The 22952-nt window shown below is 36.7% G+C and overlaps 1 protein-coding gene across 1 annotated transcript in view; it reads right to left on the reverse strand.

The window, feature by feature from the left end:
• The window catches only part of DCC (DCC netrin 1 receptor), a 1139534-nt gene that overhangs the window by 166790 nt on the left and 949792 nt on the right, over nt 1–22952 (reverse strand). Inside the window, exon 15 of the mRNA XM_066352289.1 lies at nt 15342–15536. Coding sequence (XP_066208386.1) covers nt 15342–15536 — 195 coding nt within the window. The remainder of the gene's footprint in view (nt 1–15341; nt 15537–22952) is intronic.

Below are 22952 nucleotides of genomic sequence, written 5' to 3' on the forward strand. Positions count from 1 at the left end.
TCTTTCTTAATTTTTTATTTTTTAATACTGGTCATGATGCTTTAGAGAGTAGAGGGTACCTGAGTCGGAATTTTTTTCTTTTCAAATTTAGAAGGAGGTTGAGAAAAAAATAATTAAGATTAAGAGTTACCTTTCTGTGTTGCCTTTTCAAGGTTGCTGAAGCAATTTATACAAACTTGGTGACTTACACTGAGAAATCTAGTCTCTCGTAATTCTGAGGGTAGACGTCTGAAACTAAGGTGTGCGTGTATGTTGGAGGGGAATACCCCCAGAGTCTCTAAGGGAGACACCTTCCTTGACTTTCCCAGCTTCTGGTGGTTGTCACTCAGCATTCTTGGATGCACCACCCCAATCTCTGCCTTTGTCTTCACTTAACTTTCTCTTTCGCTCTTTCTCTCTCTCCTCTATGTGTCCCTTATAAGCACATATCCTTGAATTTAGGGCCTGCCTAATAATCTGGGAAAATCCTCCCTGGGGACCCTAAATTAATTATATCTGCAAAAACCCTTATTCCAAACAAGGTCACTTTCACAGGTTCTAGGGGTAAAAAGGTAGACACAAAATCAATAGTTCCTGAAATGTTACTTCTCTGTTAATTATTAGGAAACCTATGTTGACATTTGCTTAAGGATTGTAGAGAAAAAAAAAGATCCCTTAGCTCAGAACACTATGACTCCTCAGAGACAACCTAGACTACCTAGACTAGCACAAATATTTAATTTCTATTATTGAAAGAGGGCGTTTGCTCATGCTGTTTAAGAAGTGAGAGCCTGTTTTCAGTTCTTATTTACATAAATTAACGTACAATTAAGCATCAGAAATCCAACCCAACTTGCTATGTTTTCTTTCAGTGATTGATAACACAACCTGCTAGATCTGAACTATATGGGCATTTTTTTTCTTACTCTTATGAGACAGTAACATGCTTAGTTTATGGAAAGGCCATTCTTATTGAGTGAGCAGAATTTGAGATAACATACGTATTTTCAAATATGGTTAAAGTGTTCTAGGATATGGGCTGTGTATTACCAAGGGCACCTCTCAAATGATTGTGTTGAATAAAGTATGTAAGTAATTTACATATTGGATATTCTACCTGATTACTTGATTAACTCACAAATATGTTTCAGTGTAGACATTGCTAGAAATAATAAAATTGTATTTGATTGCTGTCCTTAATTTTTTTAATTAACATGTACTAGTCTCATGACTAGTATATGTTCACTTTTACAATGGCATATTGATCATTAAAACATCCCCAACACACACACATGCAAAGCACCTTAAAAAAAGAAACATGCCTAGATGCATTATCTAATAAAGTAAATTGCCATTCATAAAGGTAGACTTCTCTATATTCTTAACTATATAAATTTTAATTACCTAAATCTTAACTATCTGACTCACAGACTCACTCTTGTACCACCCATCTCAAAACAATTAAATGCCAAAGCCCAGTCTGAAGAAGGAGAACAAAATTTTTATCATCACATGTTGCTTGGATGCAAAGACTAGATGGTGTTATAAGTCTGGAGTCACTCAAATGTGTACTGAATCAGGACTCCTCAAAGTAATTAGTATATCAGAAGGTAGACTTTAAACATCTTTATAACAATATCAGGAGTTTCTTCTTGGGAAATTGTGAATATTGAACAAAGCATTTAAAGAGAACAACCGAAGCATAAGGCACAACAACCCAGTACTGGCTAGGTTTAATTAAATAATGATTGGTTAATCACTTTTTGTCTTTATGGTGTGGTTTTTAGAACAAACATGGTAAGGAGGAAGCAGACACTTGCCTATACTATTTTACATAGACAGTGAAGAAGTGACTATCTTCCATTAGGAAACTGCACATTAAAGAGGCCAAGTATGAGACTCAGTGACTACCGCAATTTAGTTTCAGCTTCCTTTTCAACCCTGGATTCTAGTATCCCAGGAATTTTTTGAATACAGGACATCGTTTTCTCATAATAGCAGGTATATTACGATGAAAAGAAAAGCTAGGTGGTGGGTAAGACTCACTAACTGGCTGAATAATTTGGACACATGTTCTCAGCATTTGGGAATCAATTAGTACCTCAAAAAATAAACATTAATTATACAACATGAGCCCTTAGAATTCTTTGAGAATAGATCGATTCAAGAATGTTTATAATTTCAATTTTATTCCTTCCCAAACTTGCACTCCAATAATCTCTATTCATTTTTCCTCTGAGTGCCTTATGTGAATCTTTACTCATGGTTAACCTGAGTTGTTGACAAGACTTTATATCTCTCTTGCCTGCCATTGACTTTGCAGTCTTGTGCCTACCCTATTACATCTTTTCCCATATGAATATATCCTACCCATCCTTAAAATCAAAATTCTCATGCCGACCTGTGGTGGCGCCGTGGATAAAGCGTCGACCTGGAATGCTGAGGTTGCCGGTTCAAATCCCTGGGCTTGCCTGGTCAAGGCACATATGGGAGTTGAAGCTTCCAGCTCCTCCCCCCTGTCTCTCTCTCCTTTCTCTCTGTCTCTCTCTGTCTCTGTCTCTCTCTCTCTCTATCTCTCTCTCTCTTTCTCCTCTAAAATGAATAAATAAACCATTCTTAAAAAAAAAAAAAAGCCTGACCTGTGGTGGCGCAGTGGATAAAGCGTCGACCTGGAAATGCTGAGGTCGCTGGTTCGAAAACCTGGGCTTGCCTGGTCAAGGCACATATGGGAGTTGATGCTTCCAGCTCCTCCCCCCTGTCTCTCTCTCCTTTCTCTCTCTCTCTCTCTCTCTTCTCTAAAATGAATAAAATAAAATAAAAAATTAAAAAAAATTCTCATGCCAGTATTTCTACCAACCTCAGAAATAAGTAACCTCTCAGCCTACCAAAGCAATTACCATTCTTCTAGAAATACCGGACTTCATTTATATATTACTGTATTTATTACATAAGACTTTGGGAGCCTAGACTATGTCAGAAAATATGCCTTACATTTCTTGGTATCCTTCCTGATTCTCAACATGGTATCTTAAGCATAACAGTTACTCAATACATTATTATATGAAATATAAATAAGAAATTGATAAGAAATGACAAACCATTTGGTCTTTTAACACACTTTCTACCACAAAAGATTTATTTATTTTTTCTAATAAAGCAACCATGTGCACTATGGAAAATTCATCCATTTGGTGTTCTGACTCATGTCACCTAATGTCCAAAAATAGTTGAAAATTATGACTCAGATAATATGCATTATGTTATATTGAATTCATCTACATCTGTAAAAGAAAAGCATTGAAACCTATTAAGGTGAATTTCAGAAAGATTATGAAATGCTAAGAAAACAAGAAGATATACTATTCTTTGGATTTATTAGAGTTCTTATTCTATTCATAACATTTAGAGTATAGGTATTGAGCAAATAGTATTGATAGGAAGAAACATTTGCAGCAAAGCTAAGAGACATACACAATCAAATCTGAGATAAAAAGCAGACATATACATATTCCTATAGAAATTCCATTTAGAGCCCCTCATTAAAACTGTCAGAATAAAATTGTATTTTAAAATTACTGATATTAACTTGAGAATAAGCAGGGAATCCCTGTGTAAATAACAAAATTGCAAAGTAATAATAACAACCAGGGAAGTTGACTTTCTTTTAGAAGTGCTTTATAGCACACAATATATGATTTTTCAATGATCTGTTACAATCTTCCAGTCTAAAATACAGCTGGAGTGTGTGTTCACTCTTGTTTCACAATAGACAAATGCTCTGAATAAGATAGTTGGGAATAAAGAAAGAATAAATGCACCTTCTCTTTTTATTTTCTTTACTATTAAATGACTTATTTCTGTACAATATTTAGTGATCAGGTTTTTCAAACTTCAGATCAAAAATCATTTTTCAACATTATTCTTACATCCTGTTTCAAAAAATACAAAGTAGAATTTTGTTAACCAACCAATTTTGTTACCAACACCTATAATGTACTTTATTTAAAAATAATAAAATGTTCTCTACATGGCGCTTATTCATTTTTTATTCATGAATGTCAACTATTCCAGAGGCTGCTGAAGTGCATTGATTTTTCTGATTTAAAATGTTTGCATGTCATAAGCTCAAAACTTTTATATTCCACGCATGATGGAATATTTTTTGATGGGAGGGGTGATGCTGAGGTTAACATTATAATTTACATTGTATTCACTGAACTTGGAATGCACTCTGGGAGTTAGAAAGGTTCATTTCTCCACGGGCTAAGAGACCCATTTCTAAGAGCACTTAAGTTAAATTTATCTCCAAAAATATAATACGGCAGTTAGAATTCATTTTTGATGAGCCTTGTGACAGAAATCAGGAAATAGATCTAACACAGTCTGGCATCTTTGGTACTCTTGAAAAGTGAAAAGTTTAGGCATACTGAAATAATAAAATGACTGTTTAATTGTTTATTACAGGACTTCCATTTCTGATTAATATAGATTAATAGGGACTGGATTTATCTTCCTTCCTGGAGCAACTTACAGAAGCAAAACACAAAAAACCATGTTCAGATGTTGGCCATCAGGCAGATCAGGTCAGTGGTCTCTGGGAGAAGAGAAACAAAATGAGCCCACTGACCTCCCGAGCTCACTGCCTGGAGAAAGCGTTCAGGCTGCAGAGGAGAAAGGGAAACCAATGGAGCCCAGTGGATCCACCTAATTGAACACGCAGGGCCGGAAGTCTGAGGTAACTGGAGTTAATGAGAAAGAGTAGTAGAGAGAAGAGAAAGAGAGTTCTGGAGGCCTACCAGGGTTCCCTCTTAAATCTTCATCTGAGTATTTTATCTCGTGTGTGTGTGTGTGTGTGTGTGTATTTTTTGTAATTTTTTGAAGTGAGAAGTGGGTAGGCAGAGAGACAGACTCCCAGATGCACCCGACCGGGATCCACCCGGCATGCCCACCAGGGGGCGATGCTCTGCCCATCTGAGGCCTTGCTCTGTTGCAACCAGAGCTATTCTAGCTCATGAGGTGGAGGCCATGAAGGCATCCTCAGCACCCAGGCCAACTTTGCTCCAATGGAGCCTTGAATGTGGGAGAGGAAGAGAGAGACTGAGAGCAAGGATACAGAGAGGGGTGGAGTGGCAGATGGGCGCTTCTCCTGTGTGCCCAGGCTGGGAACCAAACCCTGGACTTCCACACGGGGCTGATGCCCTACCACTGAGTCAGCCCACCAGGGCCTATCTGTGCATGTTATGAGAAAACTTTCCAAGCCTGGGGGAAGAACCACCCAATATTAGCAAGAAAAAAATCTTTGGTATCATTCAGGGCCAGGAATAAGTGGGTTTCCCCAAGCCATGTTGAAAAAAATCACATAATTTATGGGACTCTTAGAAGTTATTGCCTTAATAGTAGGGCAAATGAGCCTTATGTTATTTGATGGTACCAGTGCTCTAGCACAATGTCATAGATTAAAAGCAACCCTCAAAAGGGTCAAAATTTCTCCAGGGAATTAAACTACATGCTAGAAAAAAACTGAAGAATCTTTTTACAAAATCCCCAGCACCACAAAAATTAAAAAAATATGATGTTTAATAAGTACCTTTGCAAAAAGTAGATAATATGCATTGTTATATTGAATTTATCTACATCTGCAAAATGTAGAAAAATGCACTCCATAATGAGAAGAAAAATTAGAGACAAACTCAAAATGACATAGATGAAAAATCCATAGACAGAGCATTCCCTATTGTCAAGAAGACAGAGGAAAGTTTGAGCACATTTACTAGAAAGTGGAATATATAGAAAAGACCCAAGCCAAACTTCTAGAGACAAAAGCTATTGTGCATAATATGAAAGACACACAGGATGGGATAAGATCAGATTAGCCACTGCAGGGGGAAAAGTGACTTTAAAGACATAGTAATAGAAACTATCAAAAGTGAAACACACAATGAAAATAGACTAAGAACAATGAACAAAGTTTCAGTGAGCTGTAGTACAACCAAAATATATATGAAGCAGAAGAAACAAAAAATACTACACTGAGACATCAAAATAAAACTGTATAAAAGTAGTGAAAAAGAAAAAAAAATCTAAAAGCAGCCAGAGAAAAAAGACATTATATACAAAGGTTCAAAGTTAATGATCACAGCAGACTTGTTTGAAACAAGGCAATATAGGAAATAGTAAAATATACTAATATCATTAAAAATGCTCAAATAAAATAATGTTTGTTGACCTAGAATTCCACCTCCAATGCAAATGTACTTTAAAAATGAAGCAAAATAGAAAGGTTTTTAGGTGTACAAAGATTAAAATATTAATCACCGGCATAACTCCATTACAAGGAAGCCACTCAAGCGCAAAGCAAACTTATGCCAGTGCAAAATCTGGGTTAGCACAAAGGAATGAGGAGCAATAGAAATGCTAACTATATGTAGTTAGATCTAAAATACATCTTTTTTTAACCTTTAAAAAATATTTGGTAATTTAAATAAAAAATAACAGCAATGCATTGGGAAATTCAATAATGTTTCTGTAAGGTCAATAGTAATAAGTCAAAGATACATACTATAAATCATAAAACAACCAGTAAATAAGCAAAACAGTTATAGCTAATGAGCCCACAAAGAACACAAGATAAATGATTAAAATACCTAATTAATTCCCCTCAAAATACAGACAGAGAAATAAAGGAGCACAAAGAACATATGAGACAACTAATGCAACAACAACAACACCAATAACAACCCCCCACACACACACACAAATAGCAGGTTGGTAAATATAAACCTAATCATATCAATATTCACATTAAATGTAAAGGTCCTGCCTGAGGTTTCGTGGCACAATGGATAAAGTGTTGACCTGGAACACTGAGGTCACCAGTTCGAAACCCAGGGTTTGCCCAGTCAAGTACATATGGGAAGAAACTACTACAAGTTGATGCTTCCTGCTTCTACCCCTCTCCAACCCCTTCTCCTCTCTCTAAAAATCAATAAGTTATATCTGAAAAATAAAAATGTCCTAAACAACTCAATTAAAATTCAGAGACTGTCAGCTTGAATGAAAAAGCTAGACTAAACTACATGCTACCTTCAAAAGCCCACTTTAAATATAAATGCACAAATAGTTTGAAAGTAAAACTAATGGGAAAATACATATCATGCTAACATACAAACAAAAAAGAGGCTGGTGTTGTTATTAATATTAGGCAAAATGCCGATTGTAAAGCAAAGACTATTACCCCTGATAAAGAGGAATAGTTTATAAATGAAAAAGTGATTAGTTCATCTAGAAGACACAACAAACCTAAATAATTACGCCCCTTAGAACAGAGCCTCTAATTACATGGGGGCATAAACTGGTAGAACTAGTAGGAAAAAGACTTCATCCACAAGTATAATTGCTTAACAAAGCAAGATGCTCAGACATCTCTTTCTCTCTTTTCCCTTAAGTCCAGCTCACAGGATAACAATTCTCAGACCTCCATGATTAATCTCTGAGACTCATTCCTGAAACTAAAAGTGTTTGTTCAGAAATTTTAGGACTGTGTCCTATCTCACTAGCTTATAATTAAAGGATGTGATTTTCTAGAAGACCTTGTTTTTTCTAGTGGAAAGTGGAAAGTCCCTGCAGTAGTGTGAGCTAGCTTCAAGTCCAGATCCGACTCAGGTTTGATCTCAGCTTCCTCTCTCTCCACACTGAAGAGCCAGGTCTTTGCTGTCTATGGCAATATTTATATGAGTGAGTTAAGGCAATGTTTAACTTTGTCATTAAAAAGTTAGCTTTGACTTTCCTTGTTCACTTTAGTGCTCTTGCTGTCTTCCCTCATTTGTAAAATGAAGATGATACCCGATGCTAACGACATGTAGCAGATGAAGGAATAGATTGGTATTTGTAAAATGGAGATGATGCCCGATGCTAATAACGTAACGGATGAAGAAATAGATTGGTATTTGTACGTATTTGGAAGGAATGGGCCAAGTAGCTGTCTGTAAACACAAAATGACATGTAAACTTAAGGAGAGATCTGAATTATTCTGACCCAAATAAAGTATTTTCTTAAAAAATATACAGAAGATGGAGGAGTAGTTTTTGATTGAATGTTTGGATTGAATGTTGATAGGCTGAATGACCCACATAATCCTTTATTTCATCAATTTGATTTTACAAATGACAACTCAGGTTGTAAAATACAAGATGAAATGTGGAAGGGTTATAAAAACAAGGGGAATAAAGAGGGGAGATTTGGAGGTTTTTAATGAAAGATACATATAAATTTACTCCAATTAGGTGCTTTTGTTCTCTAGTTCAATAATAGTATTCATCTTTTGTGAAAGATTCTTCCCATTAAACATGCTTAGAAAATTCACCAGCTATAAGACATCATGTGTGCTTTGAACCTCAGGGAGAAGAAAGTGAGAAAAGGGTTACAAATAGAATAGTATGTATTATTAATGACTCACCCTGAGGCTGTCCTTAAATACTGCTGGAAAATGCCTATAGGTTGAAAAGACACTAATCTAAAAAAAAAAATCATAAAAGATAAAACCACTCTTCCTGATATATTCTGAGTAATGATCTCATGGAATGACCTTTTCTCTTCCCTCTCACTCCTCCCTGGGCAACCCGGGCTCATGTGGAATGGAATGAATCTAATTCTCCCACTTGGGGTTTTCTCAGCATTCTATTAGAGCTAAAACCAGCTTACATTTTTGTCTTTCACAATAAATTGAATGCCACTGTGTTGTTTATATTCTTTATTCAAATAATTTCAGTATAGAAATGATCTATGGAATGTCTGCATTTGATGAGTTATCTCAGTTTAAAAACCTAGAACATTTATTTTTAAAACTGTATTTGATCTAGCCCACTATTTTTAAAATTGTATTTGATATAGTCCACTTGCAGGTAAAGAAGACAAACCAAAGCACTATAAATGTCATGGTTTATAAAAACACAATTCAAAGCCTATGTAACTATCTTATATATATTTGCTAAACTGCTGATGTACAAAATGATAAAAAGTACAATGCTTTATTTACAAGTACATGCTTTAACTTTAAGTGTTAAATAACTTTTCTTTTATTATCTCAGCTGAATTTCATAAAAAGCTTGTAAGGTAGAAGTATACTATCCTGCTTTACAGATGAGAAAATTCAGGCTCATAGAGTCCCATAGCATGGGAATGAAAAGGCTACTGTGCCAGGTATGACAATATCTACTGTTAGAGACAGAATTCATATCTTCATTTGATACCGTTGGATCTCAAACAAATTTAATCACAAATGGACCACCCATTTTATTAACTGTTTTTCCCCCTAAACAGTCCAATGTAAAATATTTCCAATAAGTGTTATAAAAAGGGATTTTGTATATCACTTAGAAAAGGTAATAAACTATTAATAAAAAACAAACAAAACCCCCACAAAACAGTAACAACAAAAAAATTACCCCAAACACAATCTGCATGATACCAGAGGGTTATATAAAAGTGGGCAAACTGCTGAATCAAGTAAGGACCTGGAGAAGATTAAAAAAGAGAAAATAGGCAAACAAAAAAGAGGAGGGACAAACAGAAAAAAAAGTGACCTAAATTTAACCTTTTATATAATTACATTAAAGTATTTTATGAGTTTTAGACTCTAAAAACTCCAAATAAAAGGCAGAAATTTTCAGAGTGCATAAAATAGCAAGACCCAAGTACATAACTACCTATGAAAGACAGTCAAACTCTATAAAGACATAGGTTGAAAGTAATGGATAAAAAATGATATAGCATGTAAACTTTAACTTAAAGTATAAGAAGGCTAGAATGGATATAATAAAAACAGATAAAAATTGTCTATAAGACCAAGATTATTATCAAAAATAAACAGAGGCACCTGACCAGGCTGTGGCGCAGTAGATAGAGCATTGGACTGGGATGCGGAAGACCCAGGTTCGAGATTCCCGAGGTCGCCAGCTTGAGCGTGGGCTCATCTGGTTTGAGCAAAAGCTCACCAGTTTGAGCCCAAGGTCACTGGCTGGAGCAAGGGGTTACTCGGTCTGCTGAAGGCCTGTGGTCAAGGCACATATGAGAAAGCAATCAAAGAACAACTAAGGTGTCGCAATGCACAATGAAAAACTAATGATTGATGCTTCTCATCTCTCCGTTCCTGTCTGTTTATCCCTCTCTCTGTCTCTAAATATAAATAAATAAATAAATAAATAAATAAACAAATAAACAAACAAACAAACAGAGGCATTTATAAAATGAAATGAGGTGGTTTAGCAAAAAGATATTATAACTATAAATGCATATTGGCTTAATAACAGACTCAAAATAAATAAAGCAAAAATATTGACAGAATTAATGGAAGACATAGATGATTCCATGTTTCTAAAAGGTCTTGATTTTTGACAATCATCAATTCACAGACTTGATCAAAAAAAGTAAAGACAGGCCCTGGCCGGTTGACTCAGCGGTAGAGCGTTGGCCTGACGTGCGGGGAACCCGGGTTTGATTCCCGGCCAGGGCACATAGGAGAAGCACCCATTTGCTTCTCCACCCCCCCCCCCTTCCTCTCTGTCTCTCTCTTCCCCTCCCACAGCCAAGGCTCCATTGGAGCAAAGATGGCCTGGGCGCTGGGGATAGCTCCTTGGCCTCTGCCCCAGGTGCTACAGTGGCTCTGGTCACGGCAGAGCGACGTCCGGGAGGGGCAGAGCATCGCCCCCTGGTGGGCAGAGCTTCGCCCCTGGTGGGCGTGCCGGGTGGATCCCGGTCGGGCGCATGCGGGAGTCTGTCTGACTGTCTCTCCCCGTTTCCAGCTCAGAAAAATACAAAAAAAAAAAAAAAAAAAAGTAAAGACATAGATAATCTGAAAAACACTATCAAAGACCTTGATCTTTTGGACATTTACACAGCTCTGTATCTAATTGCAGAATACATGTTATTTCCAAGTTCACAAAGTACACTGAACAAAATTAACAGTATGCTGGTTCATAAAATAAATCTTTGTAAGTTTAAAAAATTTTAAATCAAAGAGTATATTTTCTAATTATGATAAAACAAAATTTAAAATTTAATATAATAAGATACATAGGAAAACCCAAAATTTAAAAATTAAGCAACACATTAATAACCCATGGGCCAAAAATAAAAATAATCAAGGAAAATCAGAAAATATTTTGAACTGCATGACAATGAATATACAACATATCAAAGTTTATGTGAAACAAGGAAAGTGGTTCTTAGAGGAACACCGATAATTTATGTACCTACATTATGAGGTTTGACCTTAAGAAATTAAAATAGAAGAGCAAAGTATGACTGAGATAAGTACAGGAAAGGAAATAGTCAATTTAAGAGTAGATATGAAAAAAATAAAATAAAAGATAATATAAAGTCTCTTTCTTTGATAGGATAAACAAAATTGGCAAACCACTACCTATACTCATCACAAAAAAACAGTCATCAATATCAGAAACAAAAATACAGTTATCACTACAAATAATAAGAGAATATTATGAAAAATATTATGAGAATAATGACAAAATGAAATGGACAAGTTTCGTGAAAAATAGAACTTGCCAAAACAAATATAATAAAAAACACAGAATAGAAAATAGCTATAGATGTTAAAAAAGATTGAATTCATTAGCAGAAGCCTTTCTAAAAAGGAAATTTCAGGTCCAGATAATTTTATTAGTGAATTCTCTCAAACATTCCTATAATAAGTAATACCGATTATATTTTACACAAATGTTTTAGTAACAGAAGAAAAGCAAACTGTCCAACTAATTTTATGAGACAACATAACAACAAAAAATACAACTTCATGACGTCACTTCACAAAAAGAAAATTGTAGACAACTATTTTTTATCAATATAGGCACAAAAATTCCTTAATAAATATCAACAAATAAAATCCAACAATATAAGAAAAGAGTACTACATCATGGCCACAAAGAATTTGAATACCCTTAAAAATTAATTACTATAATTCACTATATTAAACAAAAAGAGGAAAACCATATGATCACTTCAAGAGATAGATAATTATTTCAGAAATTCAACAAATGTTATGATAAACATTTCCAGAAAGCTAAGAAAAATGTAAAAGTTCTTCAATGTAATAGACATCTATGAACTACAACTAATATCCTATTTCATGTCTACCCTAAGACCAGGAACAAGGCAAAGATGTCTATCACCACCACTTCTATTCAACATCTTAGTAGATAGAAATATTAACCAAGAGAAGGCAAGAAAAAAAATAAAATAAAAGGCAGGAGATTAGAAATTAAGTGTAGCTGATCAGGCGGTGACACAGTGAATAGAGCATTGGACTGGGACCCAGAGGACCCAGATTCGAAACCTTGCAGTTGCCAGCTTGAGCGCAGGCTCACCAGCTTGAGTGAGAGGTCACTGGCTTGAGTGTGGGATCATAGACATGACCCCATGGTCATTGGCTTGAGCCCAAGGTTGCTGGCTTGAGCAAGGGGTCACTCACTCTTCTGTAGCCTCCCCCCCCCCCCGTCAATCACTGAACAACTAAGGTGCTGCAATGAAGAATTGATGCTTCTCGTCTCTCTCCCTTCCTGTCTGTCTGTCCCTATCAGTCCCTCTCTCTGACTCTCTCTCTGTCTCTGTCAAAAAAAAAAAATTAAGTGTAAAACCATTTCTGTTTATATATGATATGCTTCTTTAAATGAAAAATATTGGAGCATCTACAAAATCACTAGTAGAACAAATAGGTGATTTTAGCAGGTCTTAGGATAAAAGGTTCATGTTTAAAACTCATTCAAACTTTGCAAAGAAACCACCAATTGTTTTTATTTATTCTACTGAACATTAAAGTAGGCATATTAGCTTTCATACTATTGTTGAAAAGGTATTTAAAATATAATTTAAAGCTTTAGACACAAAGTTGTCTAGACATTTTAAATATATACATGTACACACATACACACATAATATATACTCGTCTATTTAATATCTATATTAAGAGATGTCTAACACTTTGCCTATATAGTTAAACACATGCTGAAAAAATACCTTTTCCCCCCACCTATGTAAATATTTGAACAATGAAAAAACAAACAAACAAATAAAAACCACCATTTTATTTCATATGTTATGGTAAGACAAGGGGCTATTTTAAATAGTATCAGCTGGTAGAATTTAAATACATATGTACATGCATGTGTGTGCATGTATGTAATTACTTTTTTCAGATAAATTTAAAAATGTAAACTCATGAATATCTGTATGTTCCTGTCCTGTTTTACCTTCCTATCTCTCAGGAACAAACATACCTTACCAAGAGGAATTTATTTATTTCTTGTTAAACATTTGGAGATTCTTCCCAGTGTTAATCTCCCAAATGCCTCAACATTGCTAGACTTGGAGACTCCTGGGGACCTTCGTTGCAATAAAGAGCATCGTTATCAAAGGAACATTGTGAAACAATGCAGTCTCCTTTCTGAGTTCATTCTGGTGTGCGCCATGTTCGCATTGCCAGGAGTCTGTGCAGTGCCCTGGGAATTCCTCCCTCTGGTGTATGCATCAAGATGAACTGTCAGCGACGATGTATATTGAATAATGGATAAATGAGAGTCCCCTGACATAGGTTTGACAGCCATAAAATACGAGTTCTGTGATTGCCTTAACATTCCGACTCAAGGACCGACTGAGAGAATATAATTTCTAAATGCCAGCTAACTAAAATTATAAAGACTTTTGGTAGGTGCTTCTCTTATTAGTGTTTGAAGCAATTATAGAGAGAATGGGTCAGTGCAATTTTCCTCTTGTATTTTTTTTTTAAATCTTTTCTTGCTATTGCTAGAAAAGCTATTCAAATTCAAATCAGGCTTCTCCTCACAAATGTTTTGTGTTTGAGAGACATTGCAAATAAGTTGCACCACCCCCGCCACAAGGCTGAATTTAAGATCAGCGTAATTCACTACAAATAATATGGTGTTAAATCAACAGGTAGAATCAACTTGCTTTTTGCTTTATGAGAATTGTATAAATCCTTGGCACCCAAGTATGTAACATATATTTCTTTTATTTCCCACTGTAAATGATATAATTTCTTATTGCACTGTGAAAAAAGATATAAAATGAATATGAACACTTTAACACACTTAGCCATCTCTGAACAAACAGATTTTCAATGAATTCTTAAATATCACAACTCAAGTATTGTATTCTGTAAACTGAGTGTAAGTCCAGTAGTTGCGGCCATCATCAGTTGTCAGACACATGCAGGTTCAGGTTCCCATTAGATTCCGATAGACGGTAATGAAACAGCGAAGCCAAGAAATGGTGGGCCATAGCTTTTACTCTAGCCCTGCAACTGGCTGGTGAAAAAAAACAAACACATAGGGCACCAAAACCCACTCACATGTTCTCCGGTTTCACAACCAGGAGTATCTTTCCAATTTTTCCTAGAATCAACAGCTCCCACCTCTTCTCAGCAGAGCTCACAAAGCTCCTCGCCTCTGTTTCCCTTCAGCACCCCGCCATCTTTGCTGCCTGCCTCCTCTGCAACAATGGTGTCTCTGCCAAAAATGGCTTCCTAGCTCCTCCTTCTTTTTCTTTAAAACCTTTTGGTGCAAAACCTCTCCTTCAGCACACATTAGCATAACCAAGCCCCTTCCCAAGCATGAAGGTAATTAACAGTATCACCTGGGCAATGCAATCATGTGGTCGGCAGCCATTGTTAACAATAAAAGTGAGCAACACCAGAAAATACAGATTTTACAAACTCATTGGCCCAACACTAAGGCTGAGTATAATAAGAGAACTTGGGTTGGAAAGAGATAGGGAATATATGTAGAAAGGGGTTTGATAACTCAAAGTTATTGGCTTCATAGAAAATTCATTTCTTTTTCATTTTGTTGTTTTACAGTCATAATTAAATAGCCATAAAGCTTTATCTATGTATGCAAAGGAAAAAGAAAGTAATGTGACTAGATAATTGAAGGTTAAAGAAAACTGACAGAATATCTTCCTAATAAGAAAAAGATAAAAAAACTATGTTGTCTTTCATTTTATGAGAATCGTTAAAATTAGAAGTTCCCATTTATCAGTAAAAAAAGGAAAAATGATCCAATGCACTTTTCATAAATGACACATAAACTAGGGTACACACTAGGGCACCAACTCCTGTGAATCTATCTCGATAAAATCCCTAACTGAAAATTCAGGGAAAAAATGTGTGTGTGTGTGTGTGTGTGTAGATGGATAGAAGATGGAAAAAAAATTGTTTTAGGAATTAATGGATGCTGCAAATTGAAATAATATTCCAAAGAATAATTTTTCAAGAAAGAAAATAAGTAAACAATTTCTCTCCTTTTATAGAATAAAAAGCACAGGTACTCACCTAACCTCTCAATGGAATAGTACCGCTGTTTACTATCCACACGTACTGTCTCGGCATAAGGGCTCCCAACGCCGTAACCAATGATGTAACCTCGTACCACGATGTTTGGGTTCAAGGGAGGAGTCCAACTCATGATGATGCAGTTGGTCTGGGGCCTCACATGAAGAGAGCTGGGCTGGTCAGGAACTTGGGACTCTGGAATTCAAAGAGAGGCACTGTCTGTCAGCCTGTGTCATAAGAGAATGTGCCACATGGTACAATTCCAACTTAAAGAAGATGGTATCATATCCCATAGATGCTCAGATAGTGCATCACTTATGGCCCCAGTTCCTCCTTGTTACAGCATGTCATATGTATTCATTGTTGAACTGGGCTTCCACAGAATTTCTTAAGCACAAGAGAGTACTGAATACCTTCCATTCATCTTTATCCTAATAGTTTTTCCTTTGGGCTTATTTTTTCCTATTTCTTCTGAGGTATTATTAGTAAGGGGTGAAATTGAAACAGCACACACATCACGTTGACTGGCTTAAAACTGGTTTGCTCCCTCAAAGCAGACTGGTGATTTATGCAATCATTGAGTTATTTTCCAGAGACAGCACTATGCAATGTGTTATCTCTGTCCTCAAGTTGACCCCGGAACCAAGAATCTACAGTCTCCAGAAATCAAGTAATATAAGTGTGGCCACCTGTCTTTTACCAAAAAAGAGTCTTCAATAAGAAAGATTCAGTGCCCAGACCAAATAAGGACAAATATAGAAGTGACCAATCAAACTCTGCCAGGCTGGAATTCCTTTGTGCTTTCTCTTGCCCCTTGACCCTAACCAGTGGTCGGCAAACTCATTAGTCAACAGAGCCAAATATCAACAGTACAACAATTGAAATTTCTTTTGAGAGCCAAATTTTTTAAACTTAAACTATATAGGTAGGTACATTCCTTATTGAGGTAGCGCCCGCATGTGGTATTTTGTGGAAGAGCCACACTCAAGGGGCCAAAGAGCCGCATGTAGCTCACGAGCCGCGGTTTGCCAACTACTGCACTGTCCAACTTCTAAAACCTTCCCATCAAAATTTGCCCTACCAGGACTACCTCAGGCCGTCCTGTTCCCTCTGACTCTTAAAACTTGTCTGGACTCCAGATCGGGGAGACTGCTTTGACTGGTGATTCCTGTCTCCTGTGGGTTGACTCAGCATTTACAAAAATAAGCTTCTTCTTCTCTCAAAGGTTGGTGTCATAATTATGGCTCTTATGTGCTTTGGGCAGTGACCCTTGTTCAGTAACAAAATCAAGGCAGATATAAAAATAATAGAAAGAAAAACAAAATGTCAAAACTGTCTTTTCCAAGGATTATTTACTCTGATTTAACTAAAATGAAAGTCAACATAAAAACCCTTTCTGAAGAAATCCTCAGGAGAAATAGCATAGGGCCAAGATTTTCTCAGCATGGTTAGGATGGTCCTTGACCTCCGGTTTATTGCATCTGCGAAATGTGCATTGATTAGCAAAGGAAAGGAGACGGGCCTGGATGAAAGCCTCACACACTTTGGAGTGTGCTCATTTGGTTTAATATCAGGCTCTGTCATTTACTGGCTGTGTGTCCTCATGACTTTATTTATCTTCTCTGAGTTTGCCTTCTAATTAAATTGTCATTCTAAATATTGATGGATGCAAGGCTTGAGCTCTGGAACTATGAAAAAGAAAAGTCCAAATTTGTACTGTACATTCACTAGCTGCGAGAGACCTTAAGACCTTATCTGTCCTCTCTCAGCCTTGGTTTCCTCACAGGCAGAGCAAGGATAAGAACAGCAATGGTCTCATATGGTGATAAGAAAATTTAATGAGATAATGCATAAAAGCATCCTCATTATGGGTAGCCATTAGGGGTGGAGTGCCTGTGCTACCCTGCCATGAATTTATTTTTAAGAACAATGTGTGTTGAACATTAATAAATTAACATTCTGATTTTTATATCATCATTCTCCCCTATGATCCCATCTTAAACAAATGATGTATTTTCTGGACAGCTCTCATCATCTAATTAATAAATATTTATAGAGCACCTGTTATATTTAGAGTATGGGACAGGTAACAATGATGCTCAGGATACTGGAGAAAGGAAATATGGTAGACATAAAACCTGGCCCCTTGGGAGTTTATAATTTAATGGAAAAGGCAGAAAAGTAAAGATACAGCAATAACACACTAATATAAATATTTTGATAGGTTTGATACAGTCACATGTAATCTAGTCTTTGAAAATTAGGTAAGTATTCTGGGAAGAAATTTAAGGAAGAATGAGCCCATACAAAATTAAAAGTCCATTAATTGTTCAGCACAGTTCTTGGTAATTGATAGACACTCATAAATATTAGTGATTTGAACCTTATTCAAACTATTTGTGTTCATCATTTTTTTCCTCACTAAAGATTTCTAATGGTAACATATGTCAAATTATGCAAGAGAATTATTTGATGATCAAAGGTAATATTACAACATATTTCTCTCCTTGATGAAATAACAAAAGGAGAAGCAATCCCTACCAACTTTATCTACCATCAACACACACTTCTAGCTTAAGTGATAGATAAAAGTGGGTCTTTTATTAAAGTTTTAAAAATAGGTATTATACTAACAGCCTCTCAAAAGATGCTACATTATAAAGATTACACATCAACAGCATTTTCTAAAGATGCTTTTTTCTTCTGAAGATGCCCATTTGTAAACAAAAAGGAGACAGCTATTCTTTGTCTGTCCTGAAGAAGCCTGTGATGTAATAAGCAAAATGTCCAAAGAATTATGGATATAAACCTTAACAGCAGAAACACAATATCTGTGAAGAATTTAACACTAAATAAAAACAATAAGAGATGAAGGGGATGGATTAATAAACCAGTCAGAAAAAGAAAAAACACCATGTGTTCTTGCTTATATGTGGAATCTAGTGAACAAAACGAACTGAAGAACAAAATAGAAACAGAGGCAGGGTGCAAGAAACAGACGGACAGCTGTCTGAGGGGCGTGGCTGGGGGGCTGGGTGAAAGAAGGTGATGGGATTAAGCAAACAAAAATCCCCTATACATATATAAAACCCCCATATATACAGAACACACAGATACAGAAAACAGTGTGGTGATAGCCAGAAGAAAGGGGGGAGAGGGTCAGGTAGAGGTGGGCAAAGAGAGAATAGATGGGGGGAAGAGACTGCTTTGGGCAATGCATGCAAGATGCAGTGTACAGATGATGTTTTACTGAGTTGTACATCTGAAACCTGTACGGTTCTGTGAACTGCTGTCACCTAATAAATTCAATTAAAAATCCTTTTTAACCCTATTGCCACAGAGCCTCTCCAGTGTCCTTGAAATGTAATGGGCTCTACAATAAATTCTGTGCAACACTTTTGAAGCCTTTACAATAATTATTGAAACAACAAGATAATCTTACATTTAGAAAATGAACTAAACAGTATTCAAATTTTCTGTAATTATGACTTTCAAGACAAATAGAAAAGCCTATAAAGTTCAATGATAATAAATAATGCCTTTTAGAATATAAAAATAAATCTATTTAAAATGTTTTCAGAATGGTAACTTTCTCCATCTATCTGCAAACCACAGAGTGGTCCCTCTGCATGTGAGTTAAGTTAGTACCCACAGAATTACATCCATTTGATCTTTGAGCTTTAAGGTTACCATTGTGATGAGCATACATACTGGTGGTTGAAGAAGTGGGGTTGTTAGTACACCCCATTCATCTTTACTTTTCACTCCTAAGTCCTAGACCCTAACTCTAAAACAACTTTAACGTTATAAAAAAATAACAATGTTAATATGTAAGAATATACATTGCCTCTCTTTCTAAACACCTAGTGGCCTTTTACCACTCAATAAAGATCATAGAGCCAGAGGGAAGGGTACCTATATTAGACCTAAATCTTTCATAACACATGGCCTCGTTATCAAGATAACTGTGTTAACAGACTTTTATAATCCGGAATTGCCTGTTTGTGACCCCCTGTTCACTTCTTAATATAAAGACAGAAATGTCAACTTGCCTTTTATCTTCCATGAGTGAGTTTTCTCTCACACCCGTGACGTGATGGAGTATGAGAGTAGTTACTACCGGAATGAACTATGAACCACCAACTCAGAAAAGCCGCTGTGGATGGAGTGTGACAGGAATGCTCTCGGGAGGCTGACACTGAGACTTGCTAGTCAGAAATACATGAACAATTTCCCAAGTACCTCTAGGACAACGAGTGCATTTATAAGGCATAGATAAGGATTAAGGCATCACTGGAATAATTTGAAACCAAAGAACACATTTTGCCTGAAATATCCAAATTAATGAGGCCCCAAATTTCTATTGGAGTCTGAATTTATTAAGATAACTAGGTCAACTGCCGTTCTTGATTATACTATGAAACTATGGATCTTTAGTTTAATTTGTTTCTAAAAGGACACTTATTATTCTTTGAGTGGTGATTATAGGTTTCCATTAATGAGTAATATTCATATATAACACAATAGAACATTATCAGATTAATCCCAGTGACTTTTTAACAATTACTGTGAATCACCTATGTGTCAGTCAAAGTACTAGGTATAGGGGATATATATTGGGGTGGTAAGATAAAAAATAAATATAAAAAGAATAAACAAGGAACCCATGAGATTTTAGTAAGTGCCACGCTGGTGGCCTGGTAACAGACTCCCCAATGAAGGCATCACCGGTAGAGTCTAAGGTTAATGATCAGAAAGAGCCAGTCAAGCAAATGTCTGGGTGGAAAGCTTTATAAACAGAGGGAACAACTACATCAAAAATCTTATAGCAAGAGTGAGGTTGGTATTTTTTTATAAAAAAGAAAAAAAAAGCGAAGATGAGCCCTGGCCAGTTGGCTCAGTGGTAGAGCGTCGGCCTGGCATGCAGGAGTCCTGGGTTCGATTCCCGGCCAGGGCACACAGGAGAAGCGCCCATCTGCTTCTCCACCCCTCCCCTTCCTCTCTGTCTCTCTCTTCCCCTCCTGCAGCCAAGGCTCCATTGGAGCAAAAGATGGCCCGGGCGCTGGGGATGGCTCTGTGGCCTCTGCCTCAGGTGCTAGAGTGGCTCTGGTTGCAACAGAGCAACACCCCAGATGGGCAGAACATCACCCCCTGGTGGGCATGCTGGGTGGATCCCGGTCGGGTGCATGCGGGAGTCTGTCTGACTGCCTCCCTGTTTCCAACTTCAGAAAAAAAAAAAAAAATGAAGATGGTCATTGGGATTAATTGACTCATAGAGGATAAGAGGAAAATAAAGATAAAAAAGGGGTCACCCAACAGGAATGTAAAATAGTGTTGCTACTATGGAAGACATAAAGGCAGTTCTTCGAAAATATTAAAAATAGAATTATTATTGGATTCAGCATTTTCACATCTGGGTATATTTCCAAAAGAACTGAAAGCAGGAACTCAAACAGGTATTTAGACGCCTGTGTTCATGGCATCATTATTCATAATAGCCAAAAGGTAAGAAGCCACCCAAGAGCCCATCCATAGATGAGTGGATAAACAAGCTGTGGTATCTACACACAATGGAATATTTTTCATCTTTAAATAGAGAGTAAATGCTGACACATGCTACAACCTGAGTAAGTCTTGGGGACATTATGTTATGGTAAGTGAAATAAGCCAGTCACAAAAAGGCAATTTTGTGATACTATTTATATGAGGTGCGCAGAGTAGTCAAATTCCTAGAGACAGAAAGAACAGTGTTTCTTGGGGCTGGAGGCGGGGTGTTATGGAGTTATTGTCTAATGGGTACACAGTTTCAGTTTTGTAAGATGGAGGGTTCTAAAAGAAGGTGGTGATGATGTTTGCACAAAAGTGTGAATGCCCTTAAAGTCACTAACTGTACACTTAAAATGCTTATTTTATGTGTATTGCAAAACATTTTTTAAAAAAGTTAGAAGTCCTTTAAAATTCTTTTGTACTTGTCTGGCTGGCCATTGTGGTGATGAAGCAGACACCATTGGGACATTTGGAAGGCACAGTCAGCAAAGCGATAGATTGGAGGTGAGAGGCGTGGGAGAGCAGAGACTCAGCCATAATTCACATATCTTTGGCTTAGACACTTGGTGCACGATCTACTGAGATGAGGACAAACGAGTGAGTTCTTAGGTCACGTTAACTGTGAGATGCCTAACACTCATACCTGTAGAGATATAAGGAACGTAGGTGGGTATAAAGTGTGGGGATTTGGTGAAAGGCCGTCGCCAGATACATAGATGTGGTAGCCATACCACATAGAGGGTATTTAAAAATAAATGTGTATGAATATAGATATAGCGTACATGTGTACATAAATAAAATCACATATTGCTGAACTCAATCCCTCCCCCTTCAGTCTTCCCATGCCATATTGTAGAGCGAGGTTCTTTACATAGGCTTAAAAGGTGATGTATGATCTACCCCTCCCCCCACCTCACCTAGTCCTCCGTCCTCCTCTCCTGCCACTTTTCCCTTTGCTCCCCTCACCCCCATCATCTGCTCCACACTGGACACTGCTATTACTCACACGTGCCAGACATGTTCTGGCCTCAGGACATTTGCATTTCTCTGCCTGGGAAGCTCTCCCCTCCTTCAAAGTTTTGTTATTTAATTTCCAGTTGCAACATTTCCTGGCTACTGTACTTAAACTTGCTATTTTTTCCCATAATCTCTAATACTCTAACCTCCTAATAATCTCCTCTCATTTTTTTCCCCTTCGGATATATTATCACTGATTCTGCTACTTAGTTGATGTGATTATTTCATTATTTGTTGTCTTCTCCTTTTTCATGAATTCTCTACAGCTAGTTCCTGGCACAAAGGACTCACAAAATATGGAAACAAAGTTTCTACTTCCCATAACGTTCAATAAAATTGTCATTATATATAACTTCCATTAAATAGAAAATGACCACAGTTTTCTACAACTCTCTCCATAAGAATTTTAAGAAAAAAATGGAATAACATAGAAAAGAAACAAGATGAAAATACAGTTATTAAGGCTGTTTTCTCCTCGTGGCCAACAAGATTTGTGTCCGCTGGCTCCTGCTAATGAAATCGACTGCAGCCTTTTGCGATCTGGTGCGCATGGCAATGCCTAGCAGGGTCAGGCTTTGGTACTTTTGACAAATACTCACACATCTATTCTCTTTTTAGTGTGCTGCATTTATGGGTCATTTTGTTAGAGTTTTTGTTCCAGTCCTTAACAGCCTATATTTTTTACAGAGAATTATATAAGGCAATTGAAATACCCAAACTCTGTTTCTAGACAGGTCTTATATATACTAGCGTGTTCATTCTATTGGCAGGGTTAGTTCTCATCAATGGATGGCATATCTTCCTTAAGCTACTCACCCTATAAAGTTTAAATGCCATTTACCTAATTATTGTAGTGGAAAATCACATCTATTCACCACTAAACTCGACCTTGTCTTTTTTTTTTCTTTCAACTCTGCTCGCACTGTCTCCTCTGTAATAACTTTTTAATATATTTTTTTAATTTTCATGCAGCCAAACTTATTCAGCGGTATGCAGTTCTATGGGTTTTGACAAACACATGGTTTAAGACAGTTTCATGAGCCTCAA

This window comes from Saccopteryx leptura, chromosome 11 (genome assembly GCF_036850995.1).
Source record: "Saccopteryx leptura isolate mSacLep1 chromosome 11, mSacLep1_pri_phased_curated, whole genome shotgun sequence".
NCBI classification, from domain to species: domain Eukaryota; kingdom Metazoa; phylum Chordata; class Mammalia; order Chiroptera; family Emballonuridae; genus Saccopteryx; species Saccopteryx leptura.